Source organism: Rattus norvegicus, chromosome 7, assembly GCF_021556685.1.
Source record: "Rattus norvegicus strain SHRSP/BbbUtx chromosome 7, alternate assembly SHRSP_T2T, whole genome shotgun sequence".
NCBI classification, from domain to species: domain Eukaryota; kingdom Metazoa; phylum Chordata; class Mammalia; order Rodentia; family Muridae; genus Rattus; species Rattus norvegicus.
This window is the reverse complement of record NC_141540.1, coordinates 14,460,330-14,487,365: the sequence shown is the minus strand read 5'-3', so window position 1 is coordinate 14,487,365 and position 27,036 is coordinate 14,460,330. Positions and strand designations below refer to the sequence as shown.

General features: G+C 54.8%; 1 protein-coding gene across 1 annotated transcript; it reads left to right on the top strand.

The window, feature by feature from the left end:
* The first annotated feature begins 6,080 nt into the window (after positions 1 to 6,080).
* On the top strand, positions 6,081 to 23,599 carry Onecut3 (one cut homeobox 3). The gene is made up of 2 exons (NM_001394957.1): positions 6,081 to 7,411; positions 23,272 to 23,599. Exons 1-2 carry the CDS (start codon positions 6,226 to 6,228, stop codon positions 23,559 to 23,561), a joined length of 1,476 nt encoding a protein of 491 aa, NP_001381886.1. The 5' UTR covers positions 6,081 to 6,225; the 3' UTR covers positions 23,562 to 23,599.
* The last annotated feature ends 3,437 nt before the right edge of the window (positions 23,600 to 27,036 follow it).

The following is a 27,036-nucleotide window of genomic DNA, read 5'->3' as shown; positions in this document are numbered from 1 at the left end:
ACAGCCATGGAGCCGGCCTTGCTGGCTCCAGAACCCAGAGGAGGAGATCAATGAGGGAATCAATCCCAGCTGCTGGGTTCCTCTGGGAGCTTCCTCCCTGAGTTCCAGCCTCACTCCACACAGCCTCACTCCCCAGAGGATGCTGGGAATACTTTAGCTCAGCTGTATAGATGGGGAAACTGAGGCCCCACAAGGGTCCCTGATGTGCATATAGGTGTGAATTTTTTACCCTCTGGGAACACTTGGAGGGCAAAGTCTAGGGGGACAGCCTGGAATTTAGGCCTGTTAGGGACAGAGCTGAACTGTCACTATACACACAGACACACAGACACAAACACAAACACACACACACACACACACACACACACACACACACACCGCCTTTCTCCCAGCAGCCTCCAGTTTAGAGGTACCTGCTCTGGGAAGCAAGCAGGTGACTGGAATGTGCCTCAGTTTCCCCATAGGTAAAACATCCAGGAGGTTGCCTTCTGCTCATGCCAGTCTGCAGCCTCCCAGGAGTAAAGGAGGGAGAGGGGATACAGGGTTTGTCACAGTGGTGGTGACACAGCTTAGCCCAGAGCTTGTTGGAGAGGGGGAGGAGAGAGGGACACAGGGAGGGAGGGGAGGAAAGCAGTGAGAGGAGGGAGCTGAGGACAGAGGAAGAGGAGGTGATCTGGGGGAGGTGACCTGGGTCCCTGGGTCCCTAGACCTTCGACATGCCCAAGGTGGATCCCTGCTTCTCTAGTGGGAGGAACTGAGGCCAGAGTGAAATTCTTGCAGCCTACAGCTCCGGCCAACCCAGACACCCCTGGGATTCAATGGGACTTAACTCCAGGCCACCCAGACTCAAAGACAGCTTCAACCCCTACCTGTTTGGCCTTCCAGAGACCAAGGCTAACAGCATTCAAAGCCTGGCTTTACCCCATCTCAGTCTAGTTCCTGGCTTTATCTCACTGACTCACTCAACAAACAATTCCTAATGCCGGTCCAGAAGGTCCCTGGTCTCAGACTTCCTCTTCCAATTCAGCCCCTTCCCTGGACCCAACTCCTACTTATACTACAAAACCCAGCCACTAGGAACCCTAGCTCCAGAAAGGAAAAGACTGCTGTTCCAGTGCTGATGAGGGTTGGGGAGACTTGGGGGGGGTGTCGTTATTTGTCTTCCTTCCCCAGCAAGGGAAGGGGAGGCCCATTACATCCGATGGGTGGCCGACTCCCTAACCCCACTCTGCAGGAGCTAGTCTTTCCCCCTGAAGCCCAAGTCCGAGGGGAGACACGGGTCTTGCCAAGCTGAGCGAAATGTCTGGCAAGGAGCGGTCTTCCTTCCCCACCCTCTGGGCCAGCGGAAAGGGCCCGGGGTGTGTTCTGATAAATGACGCGTTAATGGCGCGTTCCAGCCCGGCCTCACCCTCTGCTCTAGCCAAGCTGTTGAGGCCCTGAGCCAGATGCCATTCAGGGTGACCCGCGTGCGCCTGGCTCTGCAAGGCTCGCTCGGGTTGGAGCTCCTCCAGACATCCCGGGCCACAGTGGGACACCTCGGGGTGTCTTTCCCACGAGAAACCCCGGAGACGCTGAGCAGTCTGTGGCCGCTGCAAATCTACTACGCGGTGCCCAGGCTTCCGACCCGCGGGGCCACGGAGGGCAGAACCCTGAAAAGGAATATTAAGCGTCCAGGGAGCCTGCGTTCCGTGTGTGTGTGTGTGTGTGTGTGTGTGTGTGTGTGTGTGTGTGTCCCTCATTCCTCGCAGCACGTAGTCCTGGCCATGGCTTTGCACCCCGCTCCACGGTTTCCAACGAGTGGAAGTGAACCCCAGAGTGGAGGCATCCGAGAGGCCCCTACCTGTCCTTCTCCAGCCTGTCCTCCAGCAGGCCTCCAGTCGTGCCCTGGTCCCTCTGGCCTCAGTTACACACACACACACACACACACACACACACACACACACACACACACACACACATACACACACACACACACAGAGAGAGAGAGAGAGAGAGAGAGAGAGAGAGAGAGAGAGAGAGAGAGAGAGAGAGAGAGAGAAAAGAGACCACAAGGACAGTTCGTTTTCCCTGGAGCTCAGGGTGGAGAAATTGGAGAGAGAAGCGGAGTGGTCAGACCTGATCCAGAGATGGCTTTGAATCGTGGGAGCCACCTGAGCCAGCGCAGGCGTCCAACGCAACTCAACTCTGGAGGATCCGGAGCAACGACAGAGCCAGCTCCGGCTGCAGGAGACCCCAGTCAGAGAGGAGGAGGAAGGGGGAGGGAGAAGAAGGGCAAAAAGGAGAGGAAGGGAGCAGCAGGTGGCTTAGGGAACAGCCGCGGGTCCCCCAGAGTGAGCGGCTGCTCTCTGGGTGGAAAACTGAGTCCCGGCAGGGTAATGAGCTGTTGAGGGTCCAGAATAGGGGTTCCCTCCCCTCATCGCTCCCCTGGAACTTGAGCAGTTGAGGGTGGAGTGACGCCCGAGGTCGTTGCTCCGGCTCCCTCAGCCCCCGCGGCCCGCTGCAAACAAGCGGGTGTTTGCGCAGCACACAGCCCAGAGCGATGGGGATTCGATGGAGACTCGGGGCCGTCGGGAATCGATCAGGCACAGCTGTCGCGGATCAGCCCCGCGAAGCTGCCACCGGCGAAGCAGTCACAGGCCTCGGCCGTGCAGGCATCTCGGGGTGCTGCGTGCGCTCTGGATGAGAGCGATGCACCTGTAACCCCACACCCGACAGAGACCCCCGGGACCACCAGGCCGGACACCACTTCTCTGTCTCCCAACGGAGAACGGGAGCTGCGGGGTGTGGGGAATTCAGATCTGTGGTGCCCGCAGATTTGGGGGAGGCTGGCCCCAATCCAGCTCTGGCTGGATTGGAGGTGACAGTCGCTAGAGTCCCTATGAACCACCCCCACGCCCCGGCGAGAAGAGAGGACAGTTTTTAAAACTCGCATTTCATTTTGGTGGGCAACAAGCAGCAGCCTGTCGGGAGAGGCTGGAGGACCCGCCTCAAAGGGACAACTTTAGGCATCTAAAGTCCCCAAATCAATTTTTAGCTAAAATGAAAAGCGAAGAAGAGGACATTGGTGAGGCCAAACTGGCGGGGCATGGGGGTGGGGGCCCCTTTAGGTTAAAGGAAGTGGCGCCTGGAGGTTGAAGGAGCGACTGCGAAGCGGGTGCAGGTCGCTTACGCTTGCGGATCCGACCCTCACAGCTCTAGGTTAACTGGGCCTCAGATTTCTGTCAAACTTGGGCTTAGCACAGAGACGGTGGATATTAGCCAGGCGCAGCCCAGCACGTCCGGAGACACCAGAGGCAGTTGTGGGACTCCTGGACTCCATCTCTGATTTTCCCAGAGGGGATACTGAGGTCGACTGAGAGGGTCTATGAATTGGCCTAAGTCCCCGCGGGGATAGAGATGGGGGACGCCCTGCCCCCCTCCAACCCACCCCTCCCCCACCCTCAATTTGCTAATGACCCAGATCGATCAGGTCCCAGCCACCCGTGTGCCCCGTGGCCCCGCTCAATTCTATTTTACTAATTACTAAAGTGGGGGGGAGGCCAGTTATTGGGGCTAGGGGGCACAGTCCGTTTCTGAGGGACCCCTAGGTTTTTACTGCATCTCTCAGTGAGACCGCAGACCCCGTGGAAGTCCAGCTCTTCGTCCCCAGAAGACTTAGGCGCAGGTTGCACACAGCGGAAAGATGTCCCTCCATGGGTCTGACAAGCCCCGGCTAAGTCCAAGCAGTTTGAAAGGGAGTGTGTGGCACCTGAGGTTGTCCTGGTTCTAGCGGAGAAAAGGGAGTCCTCTCATCTCAAGCTCCCCATCCTCCTCTTTTTCTTCAGAATGGAGTCCTCGCGCATCAGGGGGGAAGCTATAGGTTTAAAATAAAAAATAACACAGGCGGAAATGAAGCGGGCGGGGGACCCACATCATCCCAACCCCCTTTGCAGGAACCCCCGGGGGGCTGGTATTTGAAAGGGTTTATGGGCATCTTTTGTTTTCTCATTCATAAACACCGCAGCCAGCCCCCGTGCCTGCGACACAACCCCAGCTCCTTGCTTCCTGGAGCTCTGAACGCTATCGGTTAACGGTGGTGGATTGATTTCCACACCCCACGATTATTTTTAATTATCTGTGATGTTGTACAGTAGACTTGGGGACCTCAGACTTGACTCTGATCCTGGCCATAGCCACTGTCCCCAGCTCTTCATCACTGGGGAGGGAATCCAAACGGTGCAATAAAGGCTGTGTGCCTCCATTCCTCTGACTGGAAGGTGGCTGTAGCCTGAGATTGTGCAGACTCGCCAAATCAGAAGATCCCAAAGCTTCTGTCCCCTGGGGGAGGTGGTTGGGTAAAAGTGTCCACTCCTGCAAGTTTCACCCCTCTTGGACCCCCTCTGCAATCATTACTCCCCACTTACCCCACAACAGGAAGGCCAAGACAGCAACAGGCGAGAAATGGCGGACTCCCGGGACTCTCTGCCCTCTCCAGGACTGTTAAAGAGCTGGAGTTTAATAAATGCTGGGTTCATCCTTCACATTAAACAGTCCCTTCAGCCCTGTCACCCAAGGGGTTGGGAGAGGGTCCTCTGTGTAACACACACATCCCATGCCCTTCCACAATGTCATCTTCTTCCTCAGCTCCTCTGCTCTGGGTGGGGAGCTGGAGCATGGACCACCGTGCCTGTCACACAGCCATTGCACCTCAGACATCAGATTCTTATTTTGTTTTGTTTCCAGCCCAAGTCATTGGTGGGGGCATCCCCTGAGTGGCATCTGTCAGGCTCCAGAACAAACGTCAATAACCCTTCCCAACAGCGAGCAGGGCAAAGGGGGCAGACAGAGAGAGTGGGGACACCCTCCTGACCTCTGGACGTCAGACACGGGGCCCCTCCAGGGTATGGCTTGGCCAACCCAGGACTCTCCTCTCTACCCACCCAGGTGTCATCTGTGTATCCCTTCTCCCCCCTTCCCCATCTGCAGGTGGAAGAGAGAGTTCTTAGGCTATCTCAGTCTGAGGGAAAACCCAAGCTAGACTAGAAATGAATGACCAGACCTCAGACAAGCATCCTTAGAGCCCGGAGATAGTAAGGACAGGAGGGCAGTCAAATACACGGAACCTAGGAGGGATCTCTCTCTCTCTCTCTCTCTCTCTATATATATATATATATATATATATATATATATATATATATATATATATATATATATATATATATATATATATCACACACACACACACACACACACACACACACACACACACACACACACACGTCTGTAGCCCTGGCTGTCCTTGAACCCAGTTCTGTGGACCAGGCTGATCTTGAACTCAGAGATCCACCTGCCTCTGCCTCCCAAGTGCTGAGATTAAAGGTGTGCACCACCACACCAGACTTGAGGGATTTCTGTTTGCTTTGATGCAGGGATTCACTATGAAGTCCTTGCTGGACTGGAACTTGCTGTGTAGACCAGGGTAGCCTCCAAATCAAAGATCCACCTGGCTCTTTCTTTCCAGTACGGGAACTAAAGACCACCAAAGTACTAGATGAGAGAGATCTCTGAATGCCCCCCCCCAGGCGGTGAGTTACAGTCCACAACTGAGGAAACAGAGGCCCAAACGCCTGCTTTTCGTCGAGGCCAATACAAACTATGTGACTGTTCTGGGGACCTACTAATCGCCCCAAGAGGTTTTTGAAATCTTTGTGTGTATATGGGGGGTGAACTTGGAAAAGAGCAACATCTTTTTGGGGGTGCCAATAGAGTAAGAGGGCACATATAGCCACACTTTAGGGACTGGGGCGGGGGCGTCAGAAGGAAGGATGTTACAGGGGCAGAGAATCAAAGTCGCCGAAATTAGAACACACACACACACACACACACACACACACACACACACACACACACACACACACACACATCCCCAGCTAGAACTAGCGGCCCCCCACCCAAATCCCTCAGGTTCTCCGGGCAAGCAGAATGCAGGGACCCAGGAAGCCAGCCTGGAGCTCCAGGGGGTTTGGCGGGTGCAGGCGGAGCGATGGGCGGGGGCGCTGACGTCAGACCCGGGCCGGGGCGCCGGCGGCGGCCGCCCCGCCACATCCTGGTGGCCGCTGCTCGCAGCAGCCGAAGCCGGGCGAGAGCACTGAACGAGCGGGACAGCAGCCGCCGCCACGGAGAGCGCCGGCCAGTGCGTGGGGACCATGCTGCGGCCTTGAGCACACACGGAGGGGGTCGCCCAGGATGGAGTTGAGCTTGGAGAGCCTCGGGGGGCTGCACGGGGTGACACACGCGCAAGCCGGCGAGCTGCTGAGCCCGGGCCACGCGCGCTCCGCCGCGGCCCAACACCGAAGCCTAGTGGCATCGGGGCGTCCGGGCCTGGTGGCGGGCATGGCTAGCCTGCTGGACGGTGGTGGCGCCGGAGGCGGGGGGGCCGGGGGCGCGGGAGCTGCAGGGGCCGCGGGTGGTGGCCCTGACTTCCGTGGGGAGCTGGCTGGCCCCCTGCACCCGGCCATGGGTATGGCGTGCGAGGCCCCAGGTTTGGGTGGCACCTACACCACGCTCACGCCCTTGCAGCACCTGCCGCCGCTGGCCGCGGTGGCCGACAAGTTCCACCAGCACGCGGTGGCCGGGGCGCACGGAGGCCATCCGCACGCGCACCCTCACCCGGCCACCGCGCCGCCACCGCCCCCTCCGCAGCGCCTGGCGGCCAGCGTGAGCGGCAGCTTCACCCTCATGCGCGACGAGCGGGCGGCGCTGGCCTCGGTGGGCCACCTCTACGGGCCCTATGGCAAGGAGCTGCCCACCATGGGGTCGCCACTGTCGCCGCTGCCCAGCGCGCTGCCCCCGGCTCTGCACAGCGCCCCGCAGCCGCCGCCGCCGCCGCCGCCGCTCGCCGCTTACGGGGCTCCGGGCCACCTGGCCGGGGACAAACTACTGCCACCTGCCGCTTTCGAGCCACACGCCGCGCTGCTTGGGCGCGCGGAGGACGCGCTGGCCCGAGGGCTGCCTGGAGGCGGCGGCGGCGCGGGAGGTGGCGGGGCGGCCGGCGGGGCGGCCGCGGGTTTGCTGGCTCCGCTGGGCGGGCTGGCTACGGCCGGGGCGCACGGGCCTCACTCAGGCGGCGGTGGCCCCGGAGGGGGCGGGGGCGCCGGCGGCGGCAGCGGCGGTCCGGGAGCAGGCGCCGCAGCCGAAGAAATCAACACCAAAGAGGTGGCCCAGCGCATCACCGCCGAGCTGAAGCGCTACAGCATCCCTCAGGCCATCTTCGCGCAGCGTATCCTGTGCCGCTCGCAGGGCACGCTCTCGGACCTGCTGCGCAACCCGAAGCCCTGGAGCAAGCTCAAATCCGGCCGCGAGACCTTCCGCAGGATGTGGAAGTGGCTGCAGGAGCCCGAGTTCCAGCGCATGTCGGCGCTGCGCCTGGCAGGTAGGGACGAGGGCCCCAGAGGCTCGACCCTGGGGGACATCGTTGGCACAAGATGAGGGGCCCCGGCTAGTGCATCCTGGTAGACTGGGGCGGGGATGTGTCCTCTAGCCTCTGAGGCTGACCCGGGGTCTGCATGGCCGAGTGTCGCTAATAGAGAGAGGGCAATAGCAATTGTCGCCGTCCCTGTTCTTTTAGGGACTGTGTAGGATGTCTTGTGTCTTTGAGACTGACGTAGACATAGGGTGCTAAACTAAAACAGCCCTCGCGTGGCTCCGTGTGTGTGCGCGCGTGTGTAGCCCGTTCCTTGGGTTCATGATTCCCCACGATCAGAGGTGCCACTCCCCTCGTCCCCAAACATCATGCGAGAGGGACCAACGGCGCCCTCCCTGCGTCCAGTCACAAAGCTCCAGGTGCTGACTTGACTCAGCCAAGGCCTGGCCACCGCTCTGCCCCCAGCCCCAGCACCACAACCAAGCTCTCTTCCTATGCAGCTCAGCCTCTGCCGACGATCGATCCGCTAGTCCCCCATCCCTCCCCCTCTGGCCGTTGGCAAAGGTCATTTGAGATTGGGGGAGGGGCGGCCCTTGGGACCCTGGGCTCAGTGGCATCCGCCGGAGGCCTTGACACCCCCCGGTGGCTTCCAGGGCCTCACTCCCTCCTGTTTTTCTGTCCCCCTTTCTACTTCTCTCCACGGGGACAAATTGCTGTCCCTCTCTTTGGGCTGCCTCTCAGTCCCGTCTCTTTCTTCTTTTCCTCCCTCGCGTCTTGCCTGAGTCTCTCTCTCCCGTACACACAGGCACATCAGCCAGTTCCTGGGGGACCCGTTGTCTCCTCCTGTGGTCTAACCGGTCCCCTCCCACCTCAGTGAGGAGTGGGGGTGTGTGTGCCATAGACCCATATCCTCCACGTTCGGGAAGGGGGTGTCAGGAGGCTGGCGTGGTGGGGAGGGGGCTGTGCACCCCTTTCTAGGGACAATAGCGGTTTCCAGAGCCTCATCGATCCCTCTGCATACAAACACAGAGAGGGGCGGGGCGGGGCGACCGGGACTGAGAAGCGCCCCTAAGGCAGAAGCTGAGCACTGTGTTGACTGTACCCCCAGGCCACCCTGCAAGAGTGTGTGGGGTGCAGAGAAGGGGGGGGGCGGACACCGGGTGTAGTGGGTAGATAGACTTGGGTTAGGTTGGAGCCTGTGATGCCTGCTCTATCTGTAGATTCCAAGCCCGCTGTGCAGCCTGGTGCACACAGACCGGCCTCAGTTTCCCCTTCGTTAGTGAGAGGTCCCAGGTTCCCAGCTTGAGTATTGAGACATGACCTGTCCTTGGGATATTTTGTGTGGTGCATTCCTGTGGGGGCAGGTGGCACTGGAGGACATTAGGATAAACACACACAGGTTTATCTGAAGGGTCCTGGTGACAAGGACACCTGTCCCAACACACAACCCCTCCTGTACTGTATGTGGCTGTCCTCGGGTAGGGTTGCCAGGGGTCCACTGTTTCCATGGCGCTATCGTGTTCTGTGGATTCTAAGACCAAGATCTCCTTTCCTGTACACACAACCATTGTGTGCTCCGAACCCACTCACCACTCGCCTGTCACCTTCTCGAATGATGTTTCAATTGCTCTCCTGTGGACATAAAAGGCAGACACACCAGAAGACCTGCTGGACATCACATGGGCCCAGAGCCCAGATTTTGCAAGGCCGCCATGCTCCACTTGAAGCAATAGGGCCAGTTACTCCAGACAGGAACTGGGGTCAGACGGGTTCCTTGTTTAGAGCAGCTCTGGTGACCAGCATCTCCCCCAGGACTGTGTCACCGGAGCTAGAAGTGTGGCCACCTCAGGGAAACACAGAAGCTGGGACCCAGGCAGCAGAGTGTGTGTGGGAGAGAGAGGGGCTGGGGGGAGAGATGCCTAACCTGTTCCAGGTCAGCCTTGGGGTCCCCCCTCCCTCCAAGACTCTTCTCTGTCTTCATCTTTGGACTCCACTGAAGTCAGAAGTGGCAGCCTGGGGCACTAAGCTCGAGCAAGCCTTTAGTTCTGGTCCCCGCACAAATGAAAAGCAGTTAAGTAGCCGTAAATTGTCACATTTAGAGGGTGCTGGGGCGGCCAGGCACGGCTCCTCAACTTACTGTGTCTTGGTGACAGCTGAAGGGGCCAAACCTGGCGCCTGAGCGTCACTCCTCACTCTCTTGTCCCCGACCCACTGGGGACACAATGTGACCTTGGGTTCTATGAACCCAGGAGGGAAACTGTCCACCCAAGTCACAGTCTCACTAGGAAAACATTGTCCCGGGTGCCACAACCCTAGAATGTCCTCAAAACAGAACCAGTGAGAGAAAGGGACAAGGTGGGGAGGTGACAGACAGGCAGGCAGACAGACAGACAGATGGGAGAGAGAGGGGAGGAGTACAGAAGTGAGTTGGAGAGACAGGGGGTAAAGGGGAGGGTGGCAGAGGGACAGACCCAAGCAGAAAGAAGCAAAAAGAAAGGCTGGAGACAAAGAGAGGGGAGATCACCAGGGAGCCAGAAGGTGACTGAGCTCAGGCTGGTCCTCCTGGTCCCCGAATCTCTTAAAACACAGCCCCCTCCTCCTTCCTTTGGGGACCGGATCCCTGAGAATAAGTCCTTTCTCTGTTGTGCCAAAGAAACACAGCAAAGAGCTTCAGAGTCCCAGCCTTTCCCCAGTATGTGTTGTCCTCCACGTGCCTCAGTTTCCCCAAATGTAAAACGTGTGTGCATTGTGTGAAGGGAGGAGCCATTGAAGACCCCAGCTCCCCCAGGCACTTTTCCCAACATTCGAGGGGGGGGACATACTTGCATCTGCTCCCACCCCATTACAGAATCTCCTCTCTGAGCTGTGTTCCCCTCACCACCACACACACACACCCCAGTGACAGTCACAAACTGTGATTATGGGAGCAAAGCTGGGGGAAGGGTGGCTCCTGGCGGGTGGGGCGGTCGATGAATTCGAATTACCGTCTGTGATTCATCACCGTGCGCCCAGGTCGATAGCTTCGGCCGGCTTCAAATATTGTTTAAATTGCAACTCTGGACTGAGAAAAAAAAATCTTCTTTTTTGTAACTGATCAGAAAAAATATACAAATATAATGAAATATTCAAAGGAAGGGACAGGAATTCAACACACACACACACACACACACACACACACACACACACACACCACATACCATTTAGATACACCTCAAACCACACACATATACACACATGTACCATACACCACACACCATATATACACACTACACATTGTACACACACCATAAACAACAGACACAACACACACACACACAGACACACAGACACACACACACACAGACACACACACACAGAATCTGGGAGCTGTGGGATGCTTGGTCTCTCAAAGGAAACTGCACTTGGGAACAATGTAGAGGCTGCAGGCCAGAGCATGGACAGGAAACCAATGTGGCATGAGTTACCACAGGCCCTTCAGACCCTCCTGCCCTGTTTCCTCTCCTGTGGTTCTGGAAAAACTGGAGAGGTGGTCAGCTGTAGTCCCTTGTTATTTTATTGTATTTGGTTTTTGGGAGACAGGGTCTCTCTGTGTGGCCCTGGCTGTCCAGGAACTCACTCTGTAGACCAGGCTGGCCTTGAACTCAGAGACCCTCCTGTCTCTGCCTCCAGCTACCACCAGCTTAATGTCTTACCCGTCCATCTGACGTGTGAACACATCCTGGTGTCTGTCAATCTCTACTTGAGTTGGGGCCTCCTGAGCCCAGGCTGAGGGTGGCCTTGAACTGCTAACACCTTGCCTCTGGGTTCTGGGATGACATGTGTGCATATCTACTTAGGATGCTGGGCTGGAACCCAGGGCCTCATGCATGCCAGGCCGGAGCTCTCCCCATGCAAGTACAACCCTGTCTCTCGTTCTTAAAAGCCTGGCATCTTTGTGTAAACCTCAGGTAGACATCCCCCAACACACACAAAAGGCTCCACCCCCACCCAGTCTGTTCCTCAAGGCCTTGTTTAGACCGGGTACCTTCCTTGCTTCGTTCTGTACTAGTCCTAGATAAAGGTCTGAGCCTCAGTTTCCTAATCTGAGAAATGGACAGAGTTGTATAAGCCTCTCCGAGTGTGGCAGGGCCTCCTGAAAAGGACTAGGTGGGTGGCACAAGCCCACATGATCAAAGCGGGAGTGGGGGGATACTCCAGGTGGCCACAGAGACTACACAGTGACTGGCCATCTCCCTAGGACTATGAGTGACAAACCTACACAAGGCCTCTGTGAACCATTCCTAGGTCCCTACAGTGAGCCCCTTTGCCCTGGAGCACAGAATCTGTTCAGGATAACAGACCTACTGGCTTGCTAGTCCCATAGAGATTTCAGTGGAATGATTTTAAAATTTCTCACAGTACTGGGGATGGGACTCAAGGCCTCCTGTGTGCTAAGAAACTGTCCAGCCCCTGACCAGCCCCTTACTGGGGTATTCTAGGCAGGGCTCCACCTTGGCCACGCCCTTGTACCCTCGTGTGTGTGTGTGTGTGTGTGTGTGTGTGGGGGGGGGGGGTTGTATTCTAGCCCAGGGTCCCAGGACATTGCAGAAACAAGGAAGACCCAGAACATCAGTGAACACTAGTACAGTAGCTGGTGATGGTTTTCAACTTCACAGCAGTCACACACAGTAGTGCTTCTGGGGCCTGTGTTTGTCCCTCTAGCTTTCATGATGATGACAGTACCCTGGGCACTAGTGAGTTAACCACCCCCCTCTCTCTCTGTCTCTCTGTCTCTCTCTCTGTCTCTCTGTCTCTCTCTCTGTCTCTGTCTCTGTCTCTCTGTCTCTCTCTCTGTCTCTCTGTCTCGATCTCTCTCTCTCTCTGTCTCTGTCTCTCTCTCTCTCTCTCTCTCTCTCTCACACACACACACACACACACACACACACACACACACACACACACACTCCTAAGAGATCCTCAGGGAAAAAGGAAGACTAGCTTTCTACGTTTGACTCAATAGGATGCTGTGACTTCCACTCTTGGCAAACTGTCCCCTCCAGATGCCAGTGTCCCAGGATGAGCCTGAGCTGCTGTCAGAGAGAGGCCAAGTTCACACCTTGCCCTAAACCCAGCAGCCTCTTCCTGTGACCACACGGGGGTCTGGTAGACAGGGACACCAGGCTGTGGGTCCGTCTCTTCTGCTTTGTGAGAGGCTGAGGCTGGCCTCTGGATGTCATTCTAAAGACCTCCCCCTGAGGAGCATTTGAGGAGTTGGGGAAAGGGCTTATGGCAGAGCCTGGGGACATGAGGTAGAAGGAGAAGCTTCCACTCTGACCTCTAAAAGTGTGCTATCCCTCCCACCCACATGCACACAAACACAGAATAAAATGTAATTTTAGCTGGACAGTGGTCGGTCGTGCCCACCATTAATCCCAGTGCTCGGGAGGCAGAGGCAGATCTCTGAGTTCAAGGTAAGCCTGGTCTACAGAGCGAGTTCCAAGACAGCAAGGGCTACACAGAGAAATTCTGTCTCAAAAAATAAAGCAGAGAGAGAGAGAGAGAGAGAGAGAGAGAGAGAGAGAGAGAGAGAGAGAGAGAGAGAATTTAAAAACCCACACAAAACCATAAGTTTCTTTCAGCTAAATTCCTAGCCTGAACGAAGGCACTCCCCAGCTGTAGATTCCTATCAACTACCACCTGTCACAGCCTTGCCCCTTCCAGCTGAGGGGACTCTTCACGGCCACTGTGGGGACTCTGAGCTCACCTGTCAGAGCCCATAGGATGCAGAAGTCAGCTTCCTGGGACAGTCGTCTGTCTAAGGTTCCCTCAGTCCTCCTGCGTGAATAGGGGACTTGGGCTGAAGGGACAGGTGGGGAACAACAGGCCGGAGTCCTTGGAGTTCCGGCGGCTGGCGGCAGCGAGCCCGGCCCCCGCGGTCTCTTTGTGTTAGCCTGTGAAGCGCCTGGCTTTAACCAGGGGAGTTCAAGCTGGTTTGAATCAAGTTTTTAATTAAAAATAGACGGTGATCAATACCCTAGGCAGTGCTGGAGGGGGAGGGTAGAGGCTGGGACCGGAGGGGGTGTGGCTGGAAGGTCCGTGTGACCCTCCGCAGCTCAAGACACCTGTGGCCTCAGTTTCCCCCAGACCGATTAACCCGGACCGTCCTTCCTCCGGGAGTCACACCAGTGGGCACAAGTGGGGACAGTTGAAGGACTTGAATTATCTTGTCACATTGAAAAAACCACAGAGAGAAACAAGATCGGGACCTGTGCGCATACTGCAGCCGGGTCTCCTCAACGTCCCAGGGAAAGCTGCCCGACTGAGGATGAGGTCGCTGCTGTAGGCGAGCACCTGCGTCCTCGCACCGACCTCTCACTAGGAACTGGGCAGTTGCAGAAGGCCCGCCTCAGTGTAGAGCCTCGGACTTGCCACAAACACTACCCTGCGGCTATGGGCAGGTCACCAGGTTTGGGTGGAACAGATCCCCGAAATCCTAAGGTTGGTCGTTTCTTACACCGCCTCGAGCCTGCAGGGCCCGGCTGCCGGAGGGGGCGCAGCCTCCCGCACCATCCTCTGAGCTGCTCTCCTATTTCCTCTGGCTTTAGAAATCTTGCAAAATAATTCTGTATTACCGTATTAGGGTTTTGGGGTTTTTGGTTTTTTTTTTTTTTAAGTTTTGCTTTTTTGAGACATTCCGGGCTAGTCGCAGTCCCCTTCAGTGTAGTTGAAGATCACCTTAAACTCCCAATACTCTTACCCGCACCACAATAATCATTATTTTTATTTTTGGATTTTTGAGACAGGGTTTCTCTGTATATCCCAGCTGTCCTGGAACTCGCTTTGTAGACCATGCTGGTCTCCAACTCTCAGAGCTCCTCCTGCCTCTGCCTCTGGAGCGCTGGGATTAAAGGCGTGTGCACTGCCGTGCCCAAAAAGACCTCGGTATTTTTATTTTTTTAATTCTCTCACTTGATCGAATTCTGCGGAAACCCGATGTTACTCAGCCATAAAGAGGCCGACCAGTCCGCACAGCACTCACCACGCAGCAGTCTCCACACTGTTGGGATCCAGCCTGTCCTAGCTCAGGTGGTTTGGAAACTGTGGTCCCCTGGAGTGGCAGGAGGCACTTCCAGGGACAGAGCCCCAGGCTGAGAGCCCTTATCTGGGGATTAATTCACTAACAATTAACACGCTCCCCGCTGGCCGGTCTTTTCTGGGCTGGCCTCTGGTTTTCAGGCACCTGGTTTCTCTCCAGCCATCTTTTCCTAATTCTTCTTCCGACTGCCACCGTGCCTTTTGCAAATGACTTTTTAAACATCGAAGCTCAGTCTGGCGTGGTAGCACACGCCTGTCATCCGGCACTTGGGGGATTGAGACAGGAGAATTGCCAAGAGTTCAGGCAAGCTTGGGCTACCTCGGCGAGAGCTTCTATCAAAAGAGGGAGAAGAGAATTGGAGGGGAGCCCACTAAGGATGTTCGGGTTGGGGTCATAGTCAACTATGTAATGACTTCGAGACAACCTGGGCTAAATGAATCTCAAAGTTCGTGTGCTGTGTGCAATTTGCTGACTTAGTTTACCCCCATGGAGGAGGGATCAGTGAGAGGTCTACTTGGCTGAAAACCCATGTAGGATAGGCCCCTGGCTACCCCCATGTCCCCATCCTGTGACTAACTGCCAGGTGCCTTCATCTGCAATGGGCAGACCAGGTGTGTGTGGACGGTTCCAGATAGGATTTTGAAAAATGAAGATATTAAAACCCTATGGGAGGGAGGGAGGGAGGAAGGGAGGAAGGGAGGGAGGGAGAGAGGTGGGGCCAATCTGATACCTGAGGTTCTCAAGAGGGACTCTGGGCAGTGAGGGGAGGGGAAGAAGGCATTGGTTTGGGAGCCTGTGAGGCACCCGTTAGCTCTGAACCACACCCAGCCCTCCTACCCAACAGAACCACCTTTCTGAATGATTTGAGGACTTGTGACCCTGGCAGAGTCACCAAGCCAGAGAGGATCCTCTCCAGAGGAGCTTGGGGAAACCTAGCCTGGCCGGGTTGAGTCACTGTGATGGGGAGAGATCATTGGTCCTAACATATGCCCCCACCCTGCAGCTCATGGCGGGGCAGGACTTGTCACCACGGTAACCAGCCATCATCCCAGCCGGAGACCAGGCTGGTATTGAATTGTGGGCTGTAGGAGTGAGAGTGGGGAGGGGGAAATGGGCGCCATCATTGCTCGACCCACACCAGCCTTTGTAGACAGGTGAGGGGCACCCACACGGGGAGTGAGGAAGGCGGGCAGGAATGACTCAGGAGGGCTGGGGCTGAGGGACCCTGTGTGGGTGGGGTGGGGCTTGGGGAGGAATATCTAGATACCTTTCTATGTCTTTCTTTTTTGGTTCTTTTTTTTGGAGCTGGGGATCGAACCCAGGGCCTTGCGCTTCCTAGGCAAGCGCTCTACCACTGAGCTAAATCCCCAGCCCTCTATGTCTTTCTTAATTTATTTCCTTTCCTTTTATTTTTTAAAAAGATTTATTTATTTTATGTATGTGAGTACACTATAGCTGTCTTCAGGCACACCAGCACATTGGATCCCATTACAGATGGTTGTGAGCCACTATGTGGTTGCTGGGAATTGAACTCAGGACCTCTCGTGGAGCAGTCAGTGCTCTTAACCACTGAGCCATCTCTCCAGCCCTCCTTTTTTTAATTTTTTAATAATATTTCTTTTGGAGCCAGGGTCTATCATATCCCAGGCTGGCCTCCAGTTCCCTATGTAGCCAAGGATGGACCATGACCTGATTCTTTTGTTTCTTCTCCAACCCTGAGAGGATGGAAGGCAGACAGGTGCCACCTCACCTGTTTTATTTAGTGCTGGGAAGGGAACCCAGGGCCTAATGCATATTGGGCAGGCACTCTACCCACTGAGCTACAAGCCCTCTGTCCACTGAGCTACAAGCACCCTACCCATTGAGTCCCAGCCCTGAAACCATTTCTTATAGGGATGGAGCCAAAGCTTTGCAGGAAGTGAACTGAGGGCTTTCTGGGGTCGGAGTCACTGCAGCTGGGTTTTAATGGTGTATAGGAGTTAGTTATCTGTTCTGTTTCTTCACCTGTCACCTAGAGGGGATGGTTCCCAGAAAACCTGACTCGTGGGCTACTCTCCTAACCAGCTCTTACAGCCATGTGAGAGGTGAGACCCAGACTTTCTCACACACACCCCGCGCCGTGGAGTCCCGCCCCAGAAATCTCAGAACAGTTGCATCTGGGCCTGGGGTGGTCTGTGGGCGCTAGGAACTCTAGAAGGTCAAGAAATGGACAACGCAGGTTCCCCGTGTGCAAAACCCAGGGTCTAAACACATTCCACCCTAAACTCAGGGTTTTTCCCGCCTCCAGCTGCCATGCCTTTGCGGGATACAACCCAATAGACCGGGGGCGCCTGCCCTCTTCTGGACACAACATGAACTGCAAGACGTTGGGGCGAGGCCGGTGGGCGGCAGGAGCATGCTCACACACAGACCCCACATACGTAAAATTTAACCCCCAGAGCATGGTTGCACCTACTTGTAGTCTCAGTCCTGGGAAGACAGGAACAAGAGATTCTGGGGGTTCGCCACCCAGCCAGTTCAGCCAAACCCACAAGCGCCAAGGTGATGGGCAGGAGAGAAGGCTCTGTGGCTAAGGGTGGTTGCTGTTGAAAAGGGCCTGAGTTCAGTTCCCCAGCCACATGGTGGCTTTCCACCCTGTGACTACAGCTCAGGGAATCCCACACCACTGTCACTCCACAGGTACCTACGCTCTTTGCACATGTAGACACAAGCTATGCGTAAATTTAAAAATAATAAAAATGAATCTGTTTTTAAAAAGCTGTCAAGGGCTGGAGAGATGGCTCAGCGGTTAAGAGCACCCGACTGCTCTTCCAGAGGTCCTGAGTTCAATTCCCAGCAACCACATGGTGGCTCACAACCATCTGTAAGGAGATCCGATGCCCTCTTCTGGTGTATCTGAAGACAGCTACAGTGTACTTATATATAATAAATAAATCTTAAAAAAAAAAAAAAAGCTGTCAAGACATGATGGTGCCCAACTTTAATTCCAACCCTTGGGAGCAGCAGACAGCCTGGTCCACATAGTGAGTTCCAAGACAGCCAAGGCCACACAATGAGACCTTGCTTTCCAAAAAAGCCAGGGTAGCCAGGGTGACTGAAGGCAGTCATGTAGTCACAGAGGGGTGACTGAAGAGGCTTGTATGGGACACAGGATGATGGGAGGACTCGGTAGCTGGTGTGCACTGACCGCTGTGTGTCTTGGGTTTAGCGGTGACAGGAGAGACCTGTAGACCCACGGCGGCCCCTAGAACAAGATGATGATGATCCAAGCCCCACGGCTGCCAAGACACCTGTGTGAGGCAGCTCTGTCTGCAGAGAGCCGGCTGAGGGGGCCCTGGGAGCTCAGGCTGGAGGAGGTAGACCAGGGTGGGGATCCTGCTGTGTTTGACAGTGGTTTGAGGACAGCATGGTTAATGGTGCAGGTGGAGAGAAGAAAACAAGAGAGCTAAAATGGCAGCAGGACAGAGCGGGGATAGGCGTGGTGGGGAGCAGGCAGTTGGCAGTCAGGGTGGCAATGGGGATGGGAGCTTAGGATTGAGAAAGGACAGTGGACGGGGCTGGGGATTTAGCTCAGTGGTAGAGTGCTTACCTAGGAAGCGCGAGGCCCTGGGTTGTTCGGTCCCCAGCTCCGAAAAAAAGAACCAAAAAAAAAAAAGAAAAAGAAAAAGAAAAGGAGAAAGGACAGTGGAAGATGAAGAGATAGAGGAGGTGGAGAAGAAGGTGGAAGAGATGGAGGAGGAGGAGATGGAGGAGGAGGAGATGGAGGAGGAGGAGATGGAGGAGGAGGAGATGGAGGAGGAGATGGAGGAGGAGGAGATGGAGGAGGAGATGGAGGAGGAGGAGATGGAGGAGGAGGAGATGGAGGAGGAGGAGGGGATGGAGGAAGAGGAGGAGGAGGAGGAGGAGATGGAGGAGGAAGAGGAGGAGGAGATGGAGGAGGAGATGGAGGAGGAGGAGATGGAGGAGGAGGAGGAGGAGGAGGAGATGGAGGAGGAGGAGATGGAGGAGGAGGAGGAGATGGAGGAGGAGGAGATGGAGGAGGAGGAGGAGATGGAGGAGGAGGTGGAGGAGGGGAGGAACAGGTATAGATAGGATGGAGGCGGGGCTGAGGAGTTAGAGGTACAGACAGCAGAGCAGAGTGCATGGCAGCTCTCGGTAGGAGGGGTGTTTGAAGGAGAAAGTGGGGATGATCACAGGAGGTGAGAAGAAAGAACCAGCCTGGACTGAGGCTGCTCCCAGGTCGAGAGGACCCACACCAGTGGTCAGCCTGGGTCCTGGACAAGTCAGAGTCCTCCACACGCTCCCCTGTACCCAGTCCCAGCCTTGGCTCAGTTTCCTCTGTATTGCAATGTCCAAGAGCTTGGCTTGGGTCAACTTAGAGGTTGTGACAGCTGCTAAGGGTCCCTGTAGCCTCCTCTTGGCCTGTGAGAAGAGGGGGATGGGGACACCATGGGTGTAACCAGCAGTTCAGCCTGGAGCCAAGACCCTCCCTGTGTGACAAGACTGAGGGCAGGGAATGTGCAGTGGCTTCATAAGTCATCCACACAAAAAGAACTTTTTTCTTTTTCTTTTTTTTCGAAGCTGGGGACCGAACCCAGGGCCTTGTGCTTGCTAGGCAAACGCTCTACCACTGAGCTAAATCCCCAACCCCACAAAAAAAACTTTTGTGTGACTGGCCTCTCCCTTAGCCTTGGCCTGGGGTTCCCCTTTAGAGACTCCAAGAGGATCCACCCTGGCTGGCCCTCTCTAGACCAATGGTTTACTGTCTCTGTGTCAATAAAAAGAACATTTTATCCTAACGACAGAATAACAGATTCATAGAAAGCTCTTGGCATGAAATCTTGTGTCTTGAAAATCTGTATTTCTGTCTAGGAGTAGACTGCTAAGTGGGATGGTACATAGGTGGGTGGGTGGATGGGTGGGTGGGTGGATGGATGGTGGGTGGATGGGTGGGTGGATGGGTGGGTGGGTGGATGGATGGTGGGTGGATGGATGGTGGGTGGATGGTTGGGTGGATGGATGGATGGTGGGTGGATGGATGGTGGGTGGATGGGTGGGTGGATGGGTGGATGGTTGGGTGGATGGATGGGTGGGTGGGTGGATGGGTGGGTGGATGGATGGTGGGTGGATGGGTGGGTGGATGGGTGGGTGGGTGGATGGATGGATGGTTGGGTGGATGGATGGGTGGGTGGGTGGATGGGTGGGTGGATGGGTGGGTGGATGGTGGGTGGATGGATGGGTGGGTGGGTGGATGGATGGTTGGGTGGGTGGGTGGATGGATGGGTGGGTGGATGGGTGGGTAGACAGATAGTTGGATGGGGATTTCTCCTTCTAGTTGGGTCCTCCTAGGATGAGCATCTGGTGCCACATGATCATCACAGGGCAGCTGCACCCTGAAAAGCCAGTATCCGGCCACCAACTCACCCTGACTTTGTTCCCCGAAGAGATCTGGTGTACCGTCTGCCAGACAGTCTCTGCCAATTCTATATGGATCTTTGTGGGGCTTAGGATGGAAACCAGGTCTTGCCATGTAGCTTGGCTGGGCAGTAGTCGGTGGCCATTGTCCAGGCGAGGCAAACAAGGACCACCGGAGAAGGGAGTCTCAGCCAGGGGCTATCGATTAGGTGGCTGCGGAGTGTCTGTGAGATTACCTCTGTGCTTTGGTATCTAGCGTTTGAGTCGGGAGTCTCTACTATGCAGCCCTGGCTATCCTCAAACTCCATCTGTAGACTGGGCTAGACTACTAACAGACATCCTCCTGTCTCTGCCTCCTGCATGCTGGGATTAAAGTCCTGCACCACTATAAGTGGCCAGGGGATTGTCTGTGTTGTTACCTTAGGTGGGAAGAAGATGGGTACGTTCTTCCTGCGTGTGGGTCCTGAACGGTGTAAATAGAGAAGGCATCGGAGGGGGCTGTGGAGGCCGCTCAGTGATTACTGCTGGGGTGAAGGCCACACAGGCCACATCAGGCAGCTCACAGTGACTCCAACTCGGGGGATCTGCCTCTCCCTTCTGGCCTGGGCAACTATTGGACATCCGCATCCACAGCACTGCCCTACCCTCAACCAAAAACAAAACAAACAGATAAAGAGTGGGCAAGTCGGCTGAGCTCAAGCAAGTGTGCAAGCTGGGTGATCATAAACCCGTTCCCTCCAGTTCTTTTCCTCTTGGTGTTTTATTCCAGCATCCAAAATGCGTCACACTGCTGCCCTCCTTCAGCGCCCAGTCTGTGTTCTCGCGTGCACGCACGAGGTCAGGGGTCCTCAGTTCCTCTCACTGTGTTTTTTTGAAGATTTGTTTGGTTTCACGGTGTCCGTGACTCAGCCACGTAGACTGTAAGGACTGCGTTTCTTCTTTTGTGCAACCCTGCAGATCTTTAAGTCTCTTGAGCTATACAATTTCCTGAGACACTCAGGAAAACAACCAACTCATTAAGGCAGGAGGCAAAACCAACTCATTAAGACTTCTGTCACCCATGGCGAAGGGTGGCATTCATGAGGTGACATGCTCTCAGTACTTCCGCTGGAACCTTCAGTTCCAGTCTGGGGCCCTGAGCAGTCCCAGAGGGAAGCCCTCTTCTGCAGAGCGCCTTCAGTGTTCTGTTCCCTTCCTGCATCCTTTACTCACAGCCTACAGAGTAGAGGAGCCATTGGCTCTCTGTGTCAGTCAGTCAGTCAGTCAGTCTGTCTGTCTGTCTCTCTGTCTGTCTGTCCAACAGGCTCTCTACACAGCCCTGGCTGGCCTGGAACTTGCTATGCATATCAGGCTGTGCTTGAACTCTTTCTGAGGACCTGAAAGCCATTCTGATTCTGGATCTTTCCCATGGCATCTGACTTTCCTTTTTGGAAGGCTTAGGAATTTTCTGACTATTCTCAGGGTTCTGAAGCATCACAAAGGTGTGTCTGCCCAACTCCATTCATCCATGAAACCCATGCTCTTCAGTCTTTTTTTTTTTTTTTTTGTTCTTTTTTTTTTTTTGGAGCTGGGGACCGAACCCAGGGCCTTGTGCTTCCTAGGTAAGCGCTCTACCACTGAGCTAAATCCCCAGCCCCTGCTCTTTAGTCTTGATTCTTCCCTTCTTCCCTATCAATAAAAGCCAACTCAAGGGAGTAAGGATTTGCTTGGCTAATAGTTCCGGGTTCATTACTTTGGGGAAGTGAAGGTTTAAGAGCTGTGGGAGATGCTAACACTATGTCCACAGTCAGAAGATAGAGTAAAAGCACTCGTGCTAGGGCACTCACTCTCTACTATCAAGGATCCCAGCCTAGAATTCTGCCACCCACAGTGGGCAGGATCCCAGCCTAAGGAATGGTACCACCCACCGTGGGCATGTTTTCCCACCTCAGTGAAAATAGTCAAGGTATTCCCCCTGCAAACACAGACAGTGGACTAGTGAGCAATTCTAATTTCTGTCAGGCTGACAATTAATTTTAACCCTCACACCTACGTATTTAATTTTTTTTGTTTTATCTGTTGTTGTTGCTGTGTTTATACATGATGCTTGAGTGTGTGCACATGCCACGGTGCACCTATGGAGGTCAAAGGACAATGTTTTGTTGTGTTTTTTGAGACAGGGTTTTCCTGTGTAGCTCTGGCTGTCCTAGAACCCGCTTTGTAGACCAGGCTAACCTTGAACACAGAGATCCTTCTGCCTCTGCACTCTCCTGAGTGCTGGGATCAAAGGTGTGTGCCACCACTGCTTGCTCTGCCTTCACGAAAGTTCCAGGGATTGAACTCAGGTGACTGAGTGTGAGTGGCAAGCTTGTACCCTCTAAATTATGTCACAAACTGTCCATCTTTCTCCTTTATCTTGCCATCTGCTTATTGGTTTTGAGTTGCATCTAGAGCAGATGACAAACACTTGTAGGCCCTCTACTCTCAAGCCATGCCCCCAACCACTCCCTGGGAGAATTTAGGCAGGGGGATGGCTTGCAATAGACCAAGGCTGTGAACTCGGTGGGAGCTGAAACTGAGGTGGACAGGTCCCAGAGGAGCCCCAGGGCTGAGCCAAGTGGTCAGGACTCTCTGCTGCTTGAGATATAACCCAGGGCCTACAGTCAGCCATGTTGTCATCAGATCAGTCACACCTGAGTCCCCATCTTGTCCCAGACAGATGGAATTGCAGTAAGTCAGGTATATATGCTACACAGGCATCCATAGTTCAGGGGAAGGCGCCCGTATTGGGGTTGGAGTCAGGAGTCCTTGCTGAAGAGACCGGACATGAGGATTGGTGTTAGGAGCCTGAGCACTGCTCCCCTCTGGAGGCTATGCTGTAGCAGGTGATGCTTGTGTTATCCAGCTGCCCCCCCACCCCCCACCCCCGTCTCTTTCCCCACACTGTGTGACTCCAAGTCTTCCCCATGGCGCTCCATCTTGTCCTGTCCTCCATATTTGGCTCTCTGCCTGCCTCTCCCCTCGTGGTCCAATGTGCACTTGTTCCCGGCCCTTTCTCTTCTTTCTTTTCCCCTCTCTTCTCTCCATCCTCTAAACACTTCCAGTGTGTGCCCTCTGCGCCCTCAGACTCTTCTACTCTGTCCCCTGACTCCGCCCACCTGGCCTCCTCCCTTCCTTCCTTCCCCAAAGCTTTATCCCCACCCCACCCCACCCCACCCCGGCGGTCAGTCTCTTCCTCCGAGTGTCTCCCGTACTCTTCCTCCCCCACATCCCTTCAGCCTTTGTCCCTGCCCATCCCTATCTCCCTGCTTCCTCATCGCTGGTCGGTGTTCTGCCTGCCCCCGTGTGGTTGCGTCCCCTCACCCCATGGTCTCCTCTCTCCCCTCTGTCCCCTTCCCAGCCTGCAAGCGTAAGGAGCAGGATCAGCAGAAAGAGAGGGCTCTGCAACCGAAGAAGCAACGCCTCGTGTTCACAGACCTGCAGCGCCGCACGCTGATCGCCATCTTCAAGGAGAACAAGCGGCCCTCCAAGGAGATGCAAGCCACCATCTCGCAGCAGCTGGGCCTGGAGCTCAACACGGTCAGCAACTTCTTCATGAACGCCCGTCGCCGCTGCATGAACCGCTGGGCTGAGGAGCCGGGTGCCACCCCTGGCACCGCAACAGCCACAGCCACCTTCTCCAAGGCCTGAGCCTTCTGCCCGACACTTACCCCAGCCCCCGGGGACCGCACACGCCAGCCCTGGGGAGTGAGGGTCCTGTCCCTGACCCAGCCAAAGCAAGCCCCACCCCCACCCCCAGGGGACAGGGAACACCCCCCCTCCCGCTCAATTTTGGATTCCAAAGGGACCCCGAGGGTAGAGTGGGTCAAGAATCAAGCACATCTTACAAACAAAACCCGGGTATTTAAAAATGATTTTAATAGAGAACCCTTCTTTACAGATCCCAGACCTCCTCAAAAGGGGGGAGGTGGGCATCTGCCTGTCTTCCCCCTACTTTCTTCTCCAGGCCATGTCTCTGCCCCTATGTTCCCTCCCTAAGAACTGAGACCCATCCCAAGTGGCCAAAACCGACAATGAGCTGGATCCTTACAGCACTCCCCACCCCCAATCCTGTCCTCCAAGCCACACTCCCCACCCTAAGGGATGGCCCCTCTCAGACAAGACCCCAGCCGCCACCCCTGACCCCAGCGGCCTGGATAGCCTGTGCCAACAATCCCCTGCCTTAATGCTGGGGAGGGGAGCTGAGGGGAGCTCCCTGTCTCCAAGGAGCCAGTGGCAGATGTGAGCTGAGGGCTGCCCGCCCGCCCGCAGATGCCTCCAGCCCAGCACCCCTGGCTGAGTTCACCGTGAGCACCTGCTATGTGAAGAATACTACACCGGAACAAGGTCGCCAGAGAGCAAAGATGACGGCCCAGATCTCAGGGGAGAGACATCACATTCTCCCAGATCTGGGGGGCCCATGGAGGCATCATCAGTGTCTCTTGGATGCAAACTTCTGGAAATCTCTGGAATTCATCACCCATTTGTCAGTTGATTGGGGTGCACACCTGAGCGCCCCCCCTCAGAGGACATTCAGGGGTAAACCTTGCATTGGTGACTCCTCTCTCAGAAGAGAGAAGATGAAGCTGAAAACTGCTTGCTCCATTGTTTTGCCAAAAAGAAAGAAAGAAAGAAAGAAAGAAAGGAAGGAAGGAAGGAAGGAAGAAAGAAAAAATGTACAATGGGGAAAGGTCAGAAGCAGCGGGGCCACCCCTCTGCTCTGGGTGACATTTCAAGACTGGCCTGGCAGTCCCAGGGGGCTGTCTCTCCCCTCCCCCTCCCCCTCCCCTTCCCCCTCTGGGGTTCAAGGTCCTGGGAATCCCCCTCCAATGAACCCTACTCCCATGGCTGCCTCCAAGGGAGGGCCCCCCAACTTTCCCTAGAGAATGCAAGAGAACTTTCTAGTGAGAAAAAAAAAGGAAACCTCCCCCATCCTGTAAAGGCTACCTCATTGAGCCCACGCTGTGATTTGAAAGATCACGTCTGATACCAAAGATTCCCCCACCCCCAAGGGTTTGTGCTGGAAGCCAGGGTGTCCCCACTTTCACCCCATGGCTGTCCCCCACCCGAGAGAGAGAGAGAGAGAGAGAGAGAGAGAGAGAGAGAGAGAGAGAGAGAGGGACAGGAGGACAGAGAGGTCGGCGAGTGCCTTTTTATTGAACCAAAGATGTGTGTAGAGTGTCCTCTGTCCTCAGTGACTTGTTGCTCTCCCATGGGAGCAGCTAGGATGGATGCTTCTAGAACCTTCGGGTGTGAGGCAGAATGCTCAGAGTGAGAAGAGTCCCCTGTTCCCACTCATCAAGTGACAGGTCTCCCTGTACACAGCAGCACCCACACACTCATGCTGGCAGGTATACCACGCATGCTCACACGCACACACATGCGCACATGCACGTGTACACACACACACACACACACACACACACACATATGCACAGTGTCCCCCTCTCCTTCACACTTCCACAAAAGCCACCCTGCCCACCCTGTACCCAGCAGATACAGGTGACATGTCCTATGAGCCAGCAGACCAAGCCAACACTGAAAAAATGAAGTCCGAAGTGGTGACATGGTGGCCTTAATCCCAGCACTGAGGAGGCAGAGGCTAGCAGATGGATCTCTGTGAGTTCACAGTGAGGGCCTGCCTCAAAAGTTCTATGACTCAATGGCAAGTTAAAAAATATTACCTTTATATGTCTTGTGAGATGATGTCTCCCTCTGTAGCTAAGGCTAGCCTCTAGCTTGAGATCTTCTGCCTCAGCCTCCTGAGGGCTGGGATCACAGGTGCACACATCATCAAACTGTCTCCCTTTATCTTTACCTTTTCTCCTTTCATTTTTTCTTTTGTTTATGGCAGTTACGGGGATGCACACACTAGGCAAGTATTCTCCCCGACCATGTCCCCAGCCCCTCGAGGAGGATTCTAGGCTGGGTTCCACTTCTGAACCACCAATAAAAGCTTTTCAAACACCATCACACACACACTCACACACACTCACACATACACACTCACACACTCACACACACATACACACACACTAACACACATACATACATACATATATACATACATACATACATACATACACAGACACACACACACACTCACTCTCACACACTCACAGTCACACACACACACACACTCACACACACACACTCACCCTAAGCCCAGATGAACATCCATCCCTCCATCCCATCCCTCCATCTGCCCAGACACCTTCTGGTCTTTACCTACCAAAGATCTTTCCTACACAGGGAACCCACAGTCCAGCACAATTCCTTCTAGCCTTTGACAATTCTCTCTGAAATACCTCAAAATATTTAATGTATAGTTTATGTGCTAAAAAAAAAAACGAAAAACAAAAAGAAACAAAAAAAACCTTAGCTAGTTTTGGGATTGTGTGACTTGAAGCTTTATACCGTTAAATTATAATTTTGCAGACATTGGCATGCTTACCTCTGACTGGTTCCCTGGGAGATGTGTCAGTCAGGGCGGCGAAGCCAGGGCTCCCTGGGAGGGTGAGTGGGGGACTGGGGCCTTCACAGATTTCCTATGTACAAGAGTCTCTTAGGAAAGAGAGGAAGGCACGCACCTGACGGCTGCACCTTTCCCTGGCTTGTTCTGTTTTCTCGTTTTATGGAGTTGTGTCTTCTAAGAGTATTTATGATTCTATGTGTTCTGTGTTCAAATGTAATTTAAGAAACAACAAAAGAGAAATGAAATCCAAAGAGGTCATGGTGCTTGATTGACGCAGGACCACGTACTCTGATGATGTAGGGTGCTGGTGGGCATGCGCATGGCTGTGCTTCAGAAGCAGGCTGGCCTGTGCTGTGGCTCTGCTTGTTTCCACCTGACTAGGGAACTGTGTCCAAGCGGGTGGCAAGGCCCTGGGTTAGAAAGGGTCCTGGAGCCAGCCAGGCCTGAACACTGATGCCTTCCTCCCCGCAGCCTCTCTGTGTCCAGCCTGGCTGAGGGCCACTGCCTGTTGTTGGATCTGGGTTGCATGTGGGTAGCCATCTACACTATGATACTCCTTCCCCACTCCAAGTGGGTTTCATGTTAGCAAAACTTTCCCAAGCATCTTCAAAACAGACAGCCGGGAAATTCCTGAGTGCTTCCCAACTTCCC

Coding starts and splice junctions, on each gene's coding strand:
- Onecut3 (NM_001394957.1), top strand. CDS start 6,226: ATGGAGTTGAGCTTGGAGAGCCTCGGGGGGCTGCACGGGGTGACACAC. Junction 7,412..23,271: donor GTCGGCGCTGCGCCTGGCAG/GTAGGGACGAGG, acceptor TCCCCTTCCCAG/CCTGCAAGCGTAAGGAGCAG.